Source organism: Rhinoraja longicauda, chromosome 16 (assembly GCF_053455715.1).
Source record: "Rhinoraja longicauda isolate Sanriku21f chromosome 16, sRhiLon1.1, whole genome shotgun sequence".
In the NCBI taxonomy this organism is placed as follows: domain Eukaryota; kingdom Metazoa; phylum Chordata; class Chondrichthyes; order Rajiformes; family Arhynchobatidae; genus Rhinoraja; species Rhinoraja longicauda.
In genome coordinates this window covers 19,163,366-19,174,141 of record NC_135968.1, presented here as the reverse complement: position 1 = coordinate 19,174,141, position 10,776 = coordinate 19,163,366, and the positions used below count along the sequence as shown (strand labels likewise).

General features: G+C 43.4%; 1 protein-coding gene across 1 annotated transcript; it reads right to left on the bottom strand.

Moving 5' to 3' along the window:
• Positions 1-7,664: 7,664 nt before the first annotated feature.
• Positions 7,665-10,559, bottom strand: LOC144600916 (uncharacterized). The gene is made up of 2 exons (XM_078412805.1): positions 10,202-10,559; positions 7,665-8,140 (listed from the first exon to the last, which is right to left on the bottom strand). The coding sequence occupies exons 1-2, from the start codon at positions 10,557-10,559 to the stop codon at positions 7,665-7,667; spliced, it is 834 nt and encodes a 277-aa protein (XP_078268931.1).
• Positions 10,560-10,776: the final 217 nt, after the last annotated feature.

Here is a 10,776-nt window from a genome sequence, read left to right as displayed (position 1 = left end):
ATTTTCCTACTCGAGAAATCAAGGAGTGGTTCGAGTTTTGACGCTAACGGACTGCAGGGAAATAATTCAGTGACAACCCTCAAAATGGAATAAGCATAAGAATGGGGGGGAGATGGAAATCAAAATTTATGGGCGCTGAAATTCTGATGTAAAAAAAACAAAGATTGCAGGAAACACGAGGAACTGCAGGTGTTGGAGTATTGAGCAAAACACAAAGTGCTGGAGGAACTCAGCAGGGCGAGCAGCAACTATGGAGGGAATTGACAGGCGACGTTTGTGGTCGGGAACGTTATCGAGACTGAGAAATGTTGAAAACGAAATTGTGAGCTTTCAAGTTGAAACTTTAACGCATGCTCTCTCTCTGCACAGACGCTGCTAAGTGTTTCCGGCATTTTATAGGCTTTAAAAAAAATGATCGCAGGAGAAGGACGTTGAAGTCAGGGGCACAAGTTCATGCTCAGGATTCCAATCCCTTTATTTTAGACTTTAGTCTTCAGAGTCGCAGCGTGGAAACAGGCCCTTCCAGCGCGCTGACCAGCGATCACAGTACAGTAGTTCTATTCTACACCCGAGGGACAATTTACTATTTACAGGCCAATTAATCTATAAACCTGTACTTCTTTGGGGTGTAGGAGCAACCCGGATCACACGGAGAAACCCCACGCTGTCGCAGGAAGAACTTACAAACTCGTACAGACAGCGCCCGAGGCCAGGATCGAACCCGGGCCTCTGGCGCTGTAAGGCAGCAACTCTAACGCTGCGCCGCTCTGCTGCCCACTGTCCCCAATTTCATTTGTCTATATTTTGCTCTATCTTTAATATCTTTGATTATCAACAATCAAATGACAATCACAGACTTTTAAAAGAGCAAATTACGGACTTAAATGACCAATTAGGCCGGTAGCAATGGCAAAATCGTGTTCCACACGTACTCCTCGCTGTGAAGAAATGTTTACTAACTACACTGTTTGGTTCTATCGTCGCTCTCTGATTCCGGACTCCAGAAATAGATTGAACCGCAGAAATAGTTCCTGAATGTGAAGGGTCCCGACCCAAAAGGTAGCCTCACCACGTTCTCCAGAGTTGCTTCCCGACCCACTGAGTTACTACAGAACTGTGTGGGTTCTCTAGTTTATCCGCCCGTCTGAACATATTGAACAAAGAATAACTATTTAGACCAAAATGTAAGGACACGAGGAAGGAACGAGGTAATTGATCTAATTGGATTGTTTCAGGGTCTTTCTGAAGTCTTTCTGTGCCCCATCCCACCAGAATTCCATGATGTTTCTTTACATTACCAAGGCAAGCATGTGTAAATATAAAATGTCAGCAGTGCTGAACTACTATCTACCTCTTTGATGACCCTCGGACTATCCTTGACCATCTAGAGAGAAGGAATGGGCGACGTTTCGAGTCGGGATCCTTCTTCAGACCCGAAACGTCGCCCATTCCTTCTCTCCAGAGATGCTGCCTGTACCGCCGAGTTACTCCAGCATTTTGTATCTACCTTCGATTTAAGCCAGCATCTGCAGTTCTTCCCTGCACATGGGGTCGGGACTCTTCTTCAGACAAGAAATATCACCTGTCCATTTTCTCCAGAGATGCTGCCTGGCCCGCTGAGTTAGTCCAACACTTTGTGTCCATCTTTGGTATAAACCAGCATCTGTAGTTCCTTGTTATTACAAATGTTTATGTGCCGTTTCTGCCTTAATACCAAACAGCTTGATACTGAACGAATAGGATGACAACTATAGATCGCTTAGATATTGTATTGCAGTAAACCCCTCCACTGGAGGTCGAACCACTGTGACTTTAATGCGGTTCACATTTTAAATTCTCACTATTTCTTTATTTGCTATTAAATAAAAGTGATACTCCCACGTATTAGATTCATCAAGTGTCTTGAAATAAGATTCATTGACAAAAATCCTTCAATGTATTCGATGTATTAAGTATCTTAACTCGAGCTCCCTTTTTCCCAATGAGATAATCAATGTATCGTCGTTGTAATCTCCGTTTATCGAGCTATCGTTTTTATTGTATATCTCCGTGACAGGCGTTGGGAGTCGTTGTTCGATATGAAGCTCACGCGAGTTTGAGGAGTCTCCAAAGGGAGGGTTTGGAAAGGACGTGTAGGAAAGAACTGCAGATGCTGGTTTATACCGAAGATAGACAAAAAAATGTTGGAGTAACACAGCGGGTCAGGCAGCATCTCTGGCTAGAAGGAATGGGTGACGTTTCGGGTCGAGACCCGAGTCTGAAGAAGGGTCTTGACCCGAAATGTCACCCATTCCTTTTATTCAGAGATGCTGCCTGACCCGCTGAGTTACTCTAACTTTTTGTGTGGAAAAGGATGTGCACCCTTGTCGAAGAATCTGTTGCTGGAGTGGGGGGTCGCTGTGCAAATATAAGGGTTCGCTCATTTGACAGATATTACATTTTTGATAACCAAAGAGGTGGAAGGTTTTCCGGGAGAAAATGGGAATACCGAATAATCTGATCTCCCGTGATCATTTTGCATGGAACATTAAAAGGGACCGAATGGCCTGCTCCTGCTCCTATTTCCTGTGTTCATATTTAAATATGTATACATTTACAGTTCAGAGCAAGAAACAAGCCCTTCTGCCCTCCGAGTCCACGCCAACCATTCATCGCTCGTTCACATTAGTTCTGTGCAGAAACAAAGAACCTCGGATGTTGGCTAATACACAGAAAGACACAAAGTGCTGGAGTAATTCAGCGGGTCAGGCAACATCTCTGGAGAATATGGATAGGCGGAGTTGATGGTTGAGACACTTCTAGTTCTATGTTATCCCCCTTTCGCATCCACTCTACACATTAGGGGCAATTTTACAGAGGCCAGTAAACCTACAAACCCGCACGCCTTTTGGATGTGGGAGGAAACAGGAGTATCCGGAGGAACCCCACGCGCTCACAGGGAGAACGTACAAACTCCGTACAGACAGCAACCGAGGTTAGGATCGAACCTGGGAACTCTGACGCTGTGAGGCAGCAGCTCTACCAGCTGCGCCACTGCACCGCCCTTAATCAATCTTTAAGTGTTTACTTTGGATAGAGTGGTGGGTGTAACAACTAATGCATCTGACCAGATTTAATTAATACGTCTCAAACTATTTCACCCGCATGGTAATTATGAGGATTAAAGAAGAGGAGGTACGGACACTTTTGAAAAATATAAAAGTGGATAAGTCTCCAGGTCCTGATAGGATATTCCCTAGGACATTGAGGGAAGTTAGTGCAGAAATAGCAGGGGCTATGACGGAAATATTTCAAACGTCATTAGAAACGGGGATGGTGCCGGAAGATTGGCGCATTGCACATGTTGTGCCTTTGTTTAAAAAAGGTTCTAAAAGTAAACCTAGCAATTATAGACCTGTTAGTTTGACGTCTGTGGTGGGAAAATTAATGGAAAAGATTCTTAGGGACAATATATATAATTATTTGGATAAACAAGGCCTGATTAGAAACAGTCAACATGGATTTGTGCCTGGAAGGTCATGTTTGACTAATCTTCTTGAATTTTTTGAATAGGTTACCAGGGAAATTGATAAGGGCAAGGCTGTGGATGTTGTCTATATGGACTTCAGTAAGGCATTTGACAAAGATCCACATGGAAGGTTGATTAAGAAGTTTAAATCGTTGGGTATTAATAGTGAGGTTGCAAGATGGATTCAACAATGGCTGAATGGGAGATACCAGAGGGTAATGGTTGACAATTGTATGTCAGGTTGGAGGCCAGTGTCTAGTGGAGTACCCCAAGGATCTGTGTTGGGTCCACTGTTGTTTGTCATTTACATTAATGATCTGGATGATGGTGTGGCAAATTGGATTAGTAAATATGCAGATGATACTAAGATAGGTGGTGTAGTTAATAATGAAGTAGAGTTTCAAAGTCTACAGAGAGACTTGGGCCTTTTGGAAGGGTGGGCTGAAAGATGGCAGATGGAGTTTAATGCTGATAAGTGTGAGGTGCTGCATTTTGGTAGGACAAATCAAAATAGGACGTACAGGGTAAATGGTAGGGAATTGAGGAATGCAGTGGAACAGAGGGATCTGGGAATAACTGTGCATTGTTCCCTGAAGGTGGAATCTCATGTGGATAGGGTGGTGAAGAAGGCGTTTGGTATGCTTGCCTTTATAAATCAGAGCATCGAATATAGAAGTTGGGATGTAATGTTAAAATTGTACAGGGCATTGGTGAGGCCGAATCTGGAGTATGGTGTGCAGTTCTGGTCGCCAAATTATAGGAAGGATGTCGACAAAATGGAGAGGGTACAGAGGAGATTTACTAGAATGTTGCCTGGGTTTCAGCACTTAAGCTACAGAGAGAGGTTGAACAGGTTGGGTCTTTATTCTTTGGAGCGTAGAAGGTTGAGGGGGGACTTAGAGGTTTTAAAATTTTTAAGAGGGACGGACAGAGTTGACGTGGGTAGGCTTTTCCCTTTGAGAGTGGGGAAGATTCCAACAAGGGGACGTAGCTTTAGAATTGAGGGACAAAAGTTTAGGGGTAACATGAGGGGTAACTTCTTTACTCAGAGGGTGGTGGCTGTATGGAATGGGCTTCCGGTGGAAGTGGTGGAGGCAGGCTCGATTTTATTATTTAAGAGTAAATTGGATAGGTATATGGATAAGAGGGGATTAGAGAGTTATGGTCTGAGAGCAGGTAGATGAGACTAGGTCAGAGAGAGTGGTCGGCGTGGACTGGTAGGGCCGAACGGGCCTGTTTCCGTGCTGTAGTTGTTATATGGTTATATGGTTATATGGTAGACACTTACTGGCAACGCGCGAAATTACATGGGGTTCGCCCGAAACGTCAACTATCCTTTTTCTCCAGAGATGCTGCCTGACCCGCTGCGTTACTCCAGCATTATGTGTCCATCTCTGGGTTACACCTCCCCCACCCCCCCCAGTTTCTCCTCAAATAAAGAGTCTAACAAGGTATTCCTTGCTACATTTTCTGATTTTCAGTTCAGCCACTGTACGGCTTTTTTTTTTTAGTTTCCCCGATTCATTTTAAAAGCCCCTCTTGTTTCTTTGAAGCGTTTAGAAGCGCATTTATGCCAAGTTGCCAAGGCAAGGCAAGGAAGGAATGTTGAGGCCAGGAGATGGGCGCTACCCACAGAGGCAGGAGATGGGAAGATATATAAGTGTAGGCACCCGGGAGGGCAGCAGGAACCGACTAAAGTGAGATAATCGAAGTTCATAGATTCATAGAGTTACGCAGTGTGGAATCAGGCCCTTCAGCCCAACTTGCCCACACTGACCAACATGCCCCATATTCACTAGTCCCACCTGCCTACGTTTGGCTCAGCTCCCTCTAAACCAATCTCATCCATGTACCTGTCAAAATAATTTTAAAAGTTGTTATAATACCTGCCTCAACTACCTCCTCAGGCAGGTCGCTCCATATACCTACCCCACCCTTTGTGTAAAAAGAATGCCCCTCTGGTTCCTATTAAATCTCTCTCCCCCCCCCCCCCCCCCCCCCCAGCAACCCCGCGCCTCACATTAAACCCATGTCCTCTCTTAAATGTGTAGGGAGCAACTGCAGATGCCGGTTTATACCAAAGATAGAAGCAAAATGCAGGAGTAACTCAGCGGGTCTGGCAGCATCTCTGGAGAGAAGAAAAAGGTGACGTTTCGGGTCGAGATCCTCGATCTGAAAAACGGTTCCGACCCGAAACTTCACTTATTCCTTATCTCCAGGGATGCTGCCTGACCCGCTGAGTTACTCCAGCATTTTGTGTCTATATTCCTTTATTTGATAGTCGGGATATGCACAGCGGATATGCATGATCTGAAACTATAGCTGAAAATATAAAAAGATATCGAGTATTAGTGATATTTTATTGGCATCAAACTGACGCACGGCTAATAAATACCAATCGTTTGATTAACCTGCTCACAATCGGGTCGCAATACAATCAGAGCTGAATTAGCTGCTACCAGTCTGATAAAGGGTTCCGATCGAAAGGTCGCCTGTCTTTTCCCCCACAGATGTTGCCTGGCCCGCCGAATTATTCAAGCATTACTCAAATCACTACAGTGTTTTGCTCACGAGGCTTTACGGCTAGTTTATAAACTGTGCCGTATCGCAACGCTTAATCCTCTGCTAGTTTCCCATTATCCACAATCAACTTTATTAACTACGCGGAAAAGGTTCATTCATAGCTGGCCCTGATAAATTTGCTAATGATTTTTCAGAATGAATTGCACCGAAACATATTTTTTTAGTATCGTTTAGTGATATCGGTTATTGGTATCGGTTTATTGGTGCCAATTTATTGGTATCAGTTTATTGATATCGTTTTATTGGTACCGGGTTATTGATTTCAGTTTATCGATATATGTTTATTGGCATCGGTTCATTGATATTGTTATATTAGTATCCGTTTATTGATATCGGTTTATTGGTACTGGAGTTACATAAAATTGTTGAATGTAAATTAACCATTTTCGATAGGAAAGCGTATAACACAATGGCCATGAACTTACTAATTGAGAAATGGTCACCAGAATCGAGGGTTTTTTTTTGTTGCAGACTGACCATCTTTACAGAATCGACTTGGCTTAAAATTCATACATTCTTTACTGTAAAAACACACTTTAAAAAAATCATCCACACCAAATCTCTGCCGGAAAAGGGCTAGAAATATATTTTTAATTGTGCAAACATTAAAAACTACATCACGTAAATCAAGAACTTTTCTTTTAAAATATATAAATTGAACGAGCAAGCTTTGAGAGATTAGTGATACGAGCAGAATAGATAAACGTCGAGATATTTTACCGGCTGTGAAATTGACAGTAACACCAGTAATTGAAATGTAAAAGCTACATTTAAATATATATTTATAACATTCCGCTTGTACTTGTTAGTTACTTACAAAAAGCAGTGCAAAAAAAAATACACCTTCCGGACGGCTGGTTTTGAAAACGAAACCATTCCTTTTAAAATCACAATTCCTTTAATTTATTTTCTAATGTAGAAAAAAAAAATCAAAGTATCCATCAGAAAATACGCTTTGGATCTCAATTTTGGGAATATTTGGATTCTTTTTAGCTTTTAACTTTTGGGCTTTGGGGAATGATTTTGGTGTTCTATGCGGCCGTTCTGCTGCCGGTAGACGGGAAATCAAAAGCAGAGACGGTCGGTCGGTATCAGCGTTTTAACAAAGATTACAGACCACCGAACAAGGGCCAGGGAGGAACAATGTTACACACATACACAAACACACACACACATATATATACACACATATTATATAAATATATTATATATATATATATTTATATAATATGTGTGTATATATACATATGTGTGTAATATACAGGCACACATATATGTATAACGCTGCGTTCTTCATGCCTCTCCGCACCCTCATTCCCAAGAGAACAACAACTATATTAAGAGCGAGCTTGATCCTGCACGGTATCTTTGTCTCACTGTTTAATAAAAGGACAAGTTGTCTGCGTGTTAACGCGAGAGGATCCGGGCGGCGTGTTACAGGCAATTGCAGGGTTGTTTTGGATGGGGGAGTGGATGGGGTCCATTTCATATTTTAGAAAAATATATTTGAAATTTGCATGATTTTTGTCTCATTTCCTCCGCCCTTCTCCCTCACTCGCCGCCCAACGTCTTTTCAATGCGTACCTCCACACAGAGGGATGACCGGTGGGGGCCAGGCGGGAAGACAGTACATGTAAGGGTAATATTGGTAAGCTTGATAGAGCGAAAGCAGATGCGGATTTCCCAGCTCGTCCGGACTGTACTGTCTCTGGTCATCTCGGACCAGTACTCTGACAGCTACTTTCTTGGCGGCAGCGGGCGCTGAATTAACTACCAGTTCGGCAGCCATCTGTCTCTTCTTGGTCTTGTACCTTCGATTTTGAAACCAGATTTTGACCTGCGTCTCCGTGAGTTTGAGAGCGGCTGCCAAATCGGCTCTCTCGGGGCCCGACAGGTATCGCTGATGATTGAATCTCCGCTCCAGCTCAAAGACTTGAGCGTGAGAGAAGGCGGCCCGGGAGCGTTTCTTACCGGGTTTACCGGCTGGGTCGGTTGGCAGAAGCCTCTCGGTTTTCTCCTCGTCGTCTGTCGCCGTCTGACGCTCTGGGTCTGTAACAATTGCACAGAATACTAGGTTTACACAACTGTTGTGCTGCTGCAAGCGAGAATGTCATTGTTCCGTTTCGGGACATATGTCAATAAAACACTCTTGACTCTTGAATCGGTGATAGTACTGTACCAGCAACAAGCTGAAATCTTATTTATGGCCCTTCCAATGTTTCTCTGCACGGACTCTCCCTCTGTGGAAAATTTAAACTTCAATATATCGTCGTAGCTAGGGAATTGGAGTAAAGATTGAGACATAAGAAACTGCAGGTGCTGGAATCTCAAGTAAAACACAAAGTGGTGGAGCAACTCAGTGGGTCAGGCAGGCCGCATAGTTAGTCCAGCACTTTGTGTAGGAAGGAACTGCAAATGCTGTTTTACACCGAAGATAGACACAAAATACTGGAGTTAAACTCAGCAGGTCAGGCAGCATCTCTGGAGAAAAGGAATGGGTGACGTACCGGGTCGAGACCATTCTTTAGTGTCCAGCACATTGCATTTTTAAAATAAAGATTTAGGGATCTGATCCACACATGTGAATCGACAAGTTATATCTCAACCACCAAAACGTTCGGTTGTTCTCACAGTGCAGCGGGATGCGAGATTCAACGCTTATCCGAAGCAGTACTCAGATAAGATTATCTTTTATAAATATAATTCAGAAAAGATACTTGCGGGAAAAAAAGACACTTGCGATAACACAAGTAGTTCGGTGTGAATGTCATTCAGACGCAACCTTTTTCCTAGCATTCGATTCAAAGCAGTTCTCAGTACAGGCCGAGTGCCCACGCTTGTTTCTTAATGTGAGTTTCCAGCATTTCAGTTTTCTTGGCTTGCTTTTCGATCTGTCACATTTAGCAATTGGTTGACTTCGCGGCCTACTTTCAAAGACGCAAGGCCAGAGCGCTCCTTCTGTTCACCGAAAAAATATGTGATTGTGTGTGTGTGTGTGAGAGAGAGAGAGAGAGAGAGAGAGAGAGAGAGAGAGAGAGAGAGAGTTTGTGTGTGTGTGTATATGAGGGTCTATGTGAGTGTGTGTGAACATGTATGTGTGCGCGCGCGTGTGTGTGTGAGAGAGAGAGAGAGGGAGTGTATGTGTTTGTGTGTGTATGAGAGTCTATGTAAGTGTGTGTGAACATGTATGTGTATGTGTGCGCGCGCTTGTGTGTGTGTGTGTGTGTGTGCGTGTGTGTGTGTGTGTGTGTGTGTGCGTGTGTGTGTGTGGGAGAGAGAGAGAGACTTAAATCGCGTCTGCAATTACAAGGCGGAATAAGTGCATTGGATTGCTAAACATGTTGACAAAAGTGTCTTGTAGATGGGGTAAATTTAGTACAGAGATGCTGCCTGATCCGCTGAAATTATCCAGCACTTTGTGTAAATTTAGTAAAATTTAGAGATTTAGTAAATCTCCAAATTCTAAAGTGTGAAGTCTAGGCTCCCTTTTCACTTACTTAACAGAATAATGCAAAATTGACGAATCCATTGCTGCAGATGGTTAAAGATCCTGTATTCATAACCTAAAGCGAATATTCAACTTGCAAAGACCTAAGACCACAACACAGGAAATATGCATGTTGCTAGTTAAATATCAGAGTTTAAAATCTCAGATATTTCACGACGCTCGTTAGCATTTACAGTAAAGATGTGTAAATTACATTTAAATTGCTCACGCCCCAGTCGCCGAGATCATAATAATATTCTGTTTAATATTTTAAGAAAACTTAATACGCAGAAAAAAATACTAATCACATTTGGGTGGACTATTTTCTACCCTATTTTCTCATTTCTAATTTTCTAATTTCCCAGCCTATTTTCCAGATAATCCGGTTCAGATCTGTTCCCTTGACGAACATCTAATGTTTTAAGAGGGAAATAATCAGCAGAACAGATATAAAGTTAAAAACAAAGCTATCGAAGTTTAAAAGTTTGGCAATTAAGTTGTTGTAATGTTATAAACGGATGGGATTGTTGATACAATCAGTGTATCTAATTCAGCAAACGATATTTAATTTCCGTTCAAGAAAATGTGTATTAACATTTAAACTCGATTATTCATTTGCCTACCTTTATCAAACTTTTCGGCGTTATTTTCCCAATTACTTCCCTCGTTGGATTCTTCCTTGAAAGTCTCCACGCAGAGCCGGCCACTTCCTTTCTCACCGGGCTGTTCCTCTCCGTTCAACGTGTGGGGCGGCGGCTGCGGGCTTTCGCTTCCCACTGAGTCTCCCGTTAACGAGTCTCCCTGTTTCTCATCGATCCGGATGACAATGAGGGGTGTCCACCTCTCCCGGTCCTGATTCAAGCCGCGGGGCTCCACTTTCACCCGCTCCTGGTGGGAGCTCCGAGCCCGCCGCGCGTCGCTGCCCCGGGTGAGGATGTCCTGGATGGTGAACGGTGTCAATGCGCCTCCTTGCACAGCCATCCTTTCTGAACTTTATTCACAGATCTCGCTGAAAGCAGAAGACCTCCCGCTCGGGTCCAATCCCCAAGTCTGCAGCTTCCCGTTTTCCCCAGGGATCTGGGCACATCCGCCTTATTTTTTGTTTGGAGAAATTTTCCAGCGAGCTTGAGAGGTCCGGCTGCTCTCCAGTTAGCTTCAGGCATTCGATCTGAAGGACAGGCGGGGGGAACAAGAGACA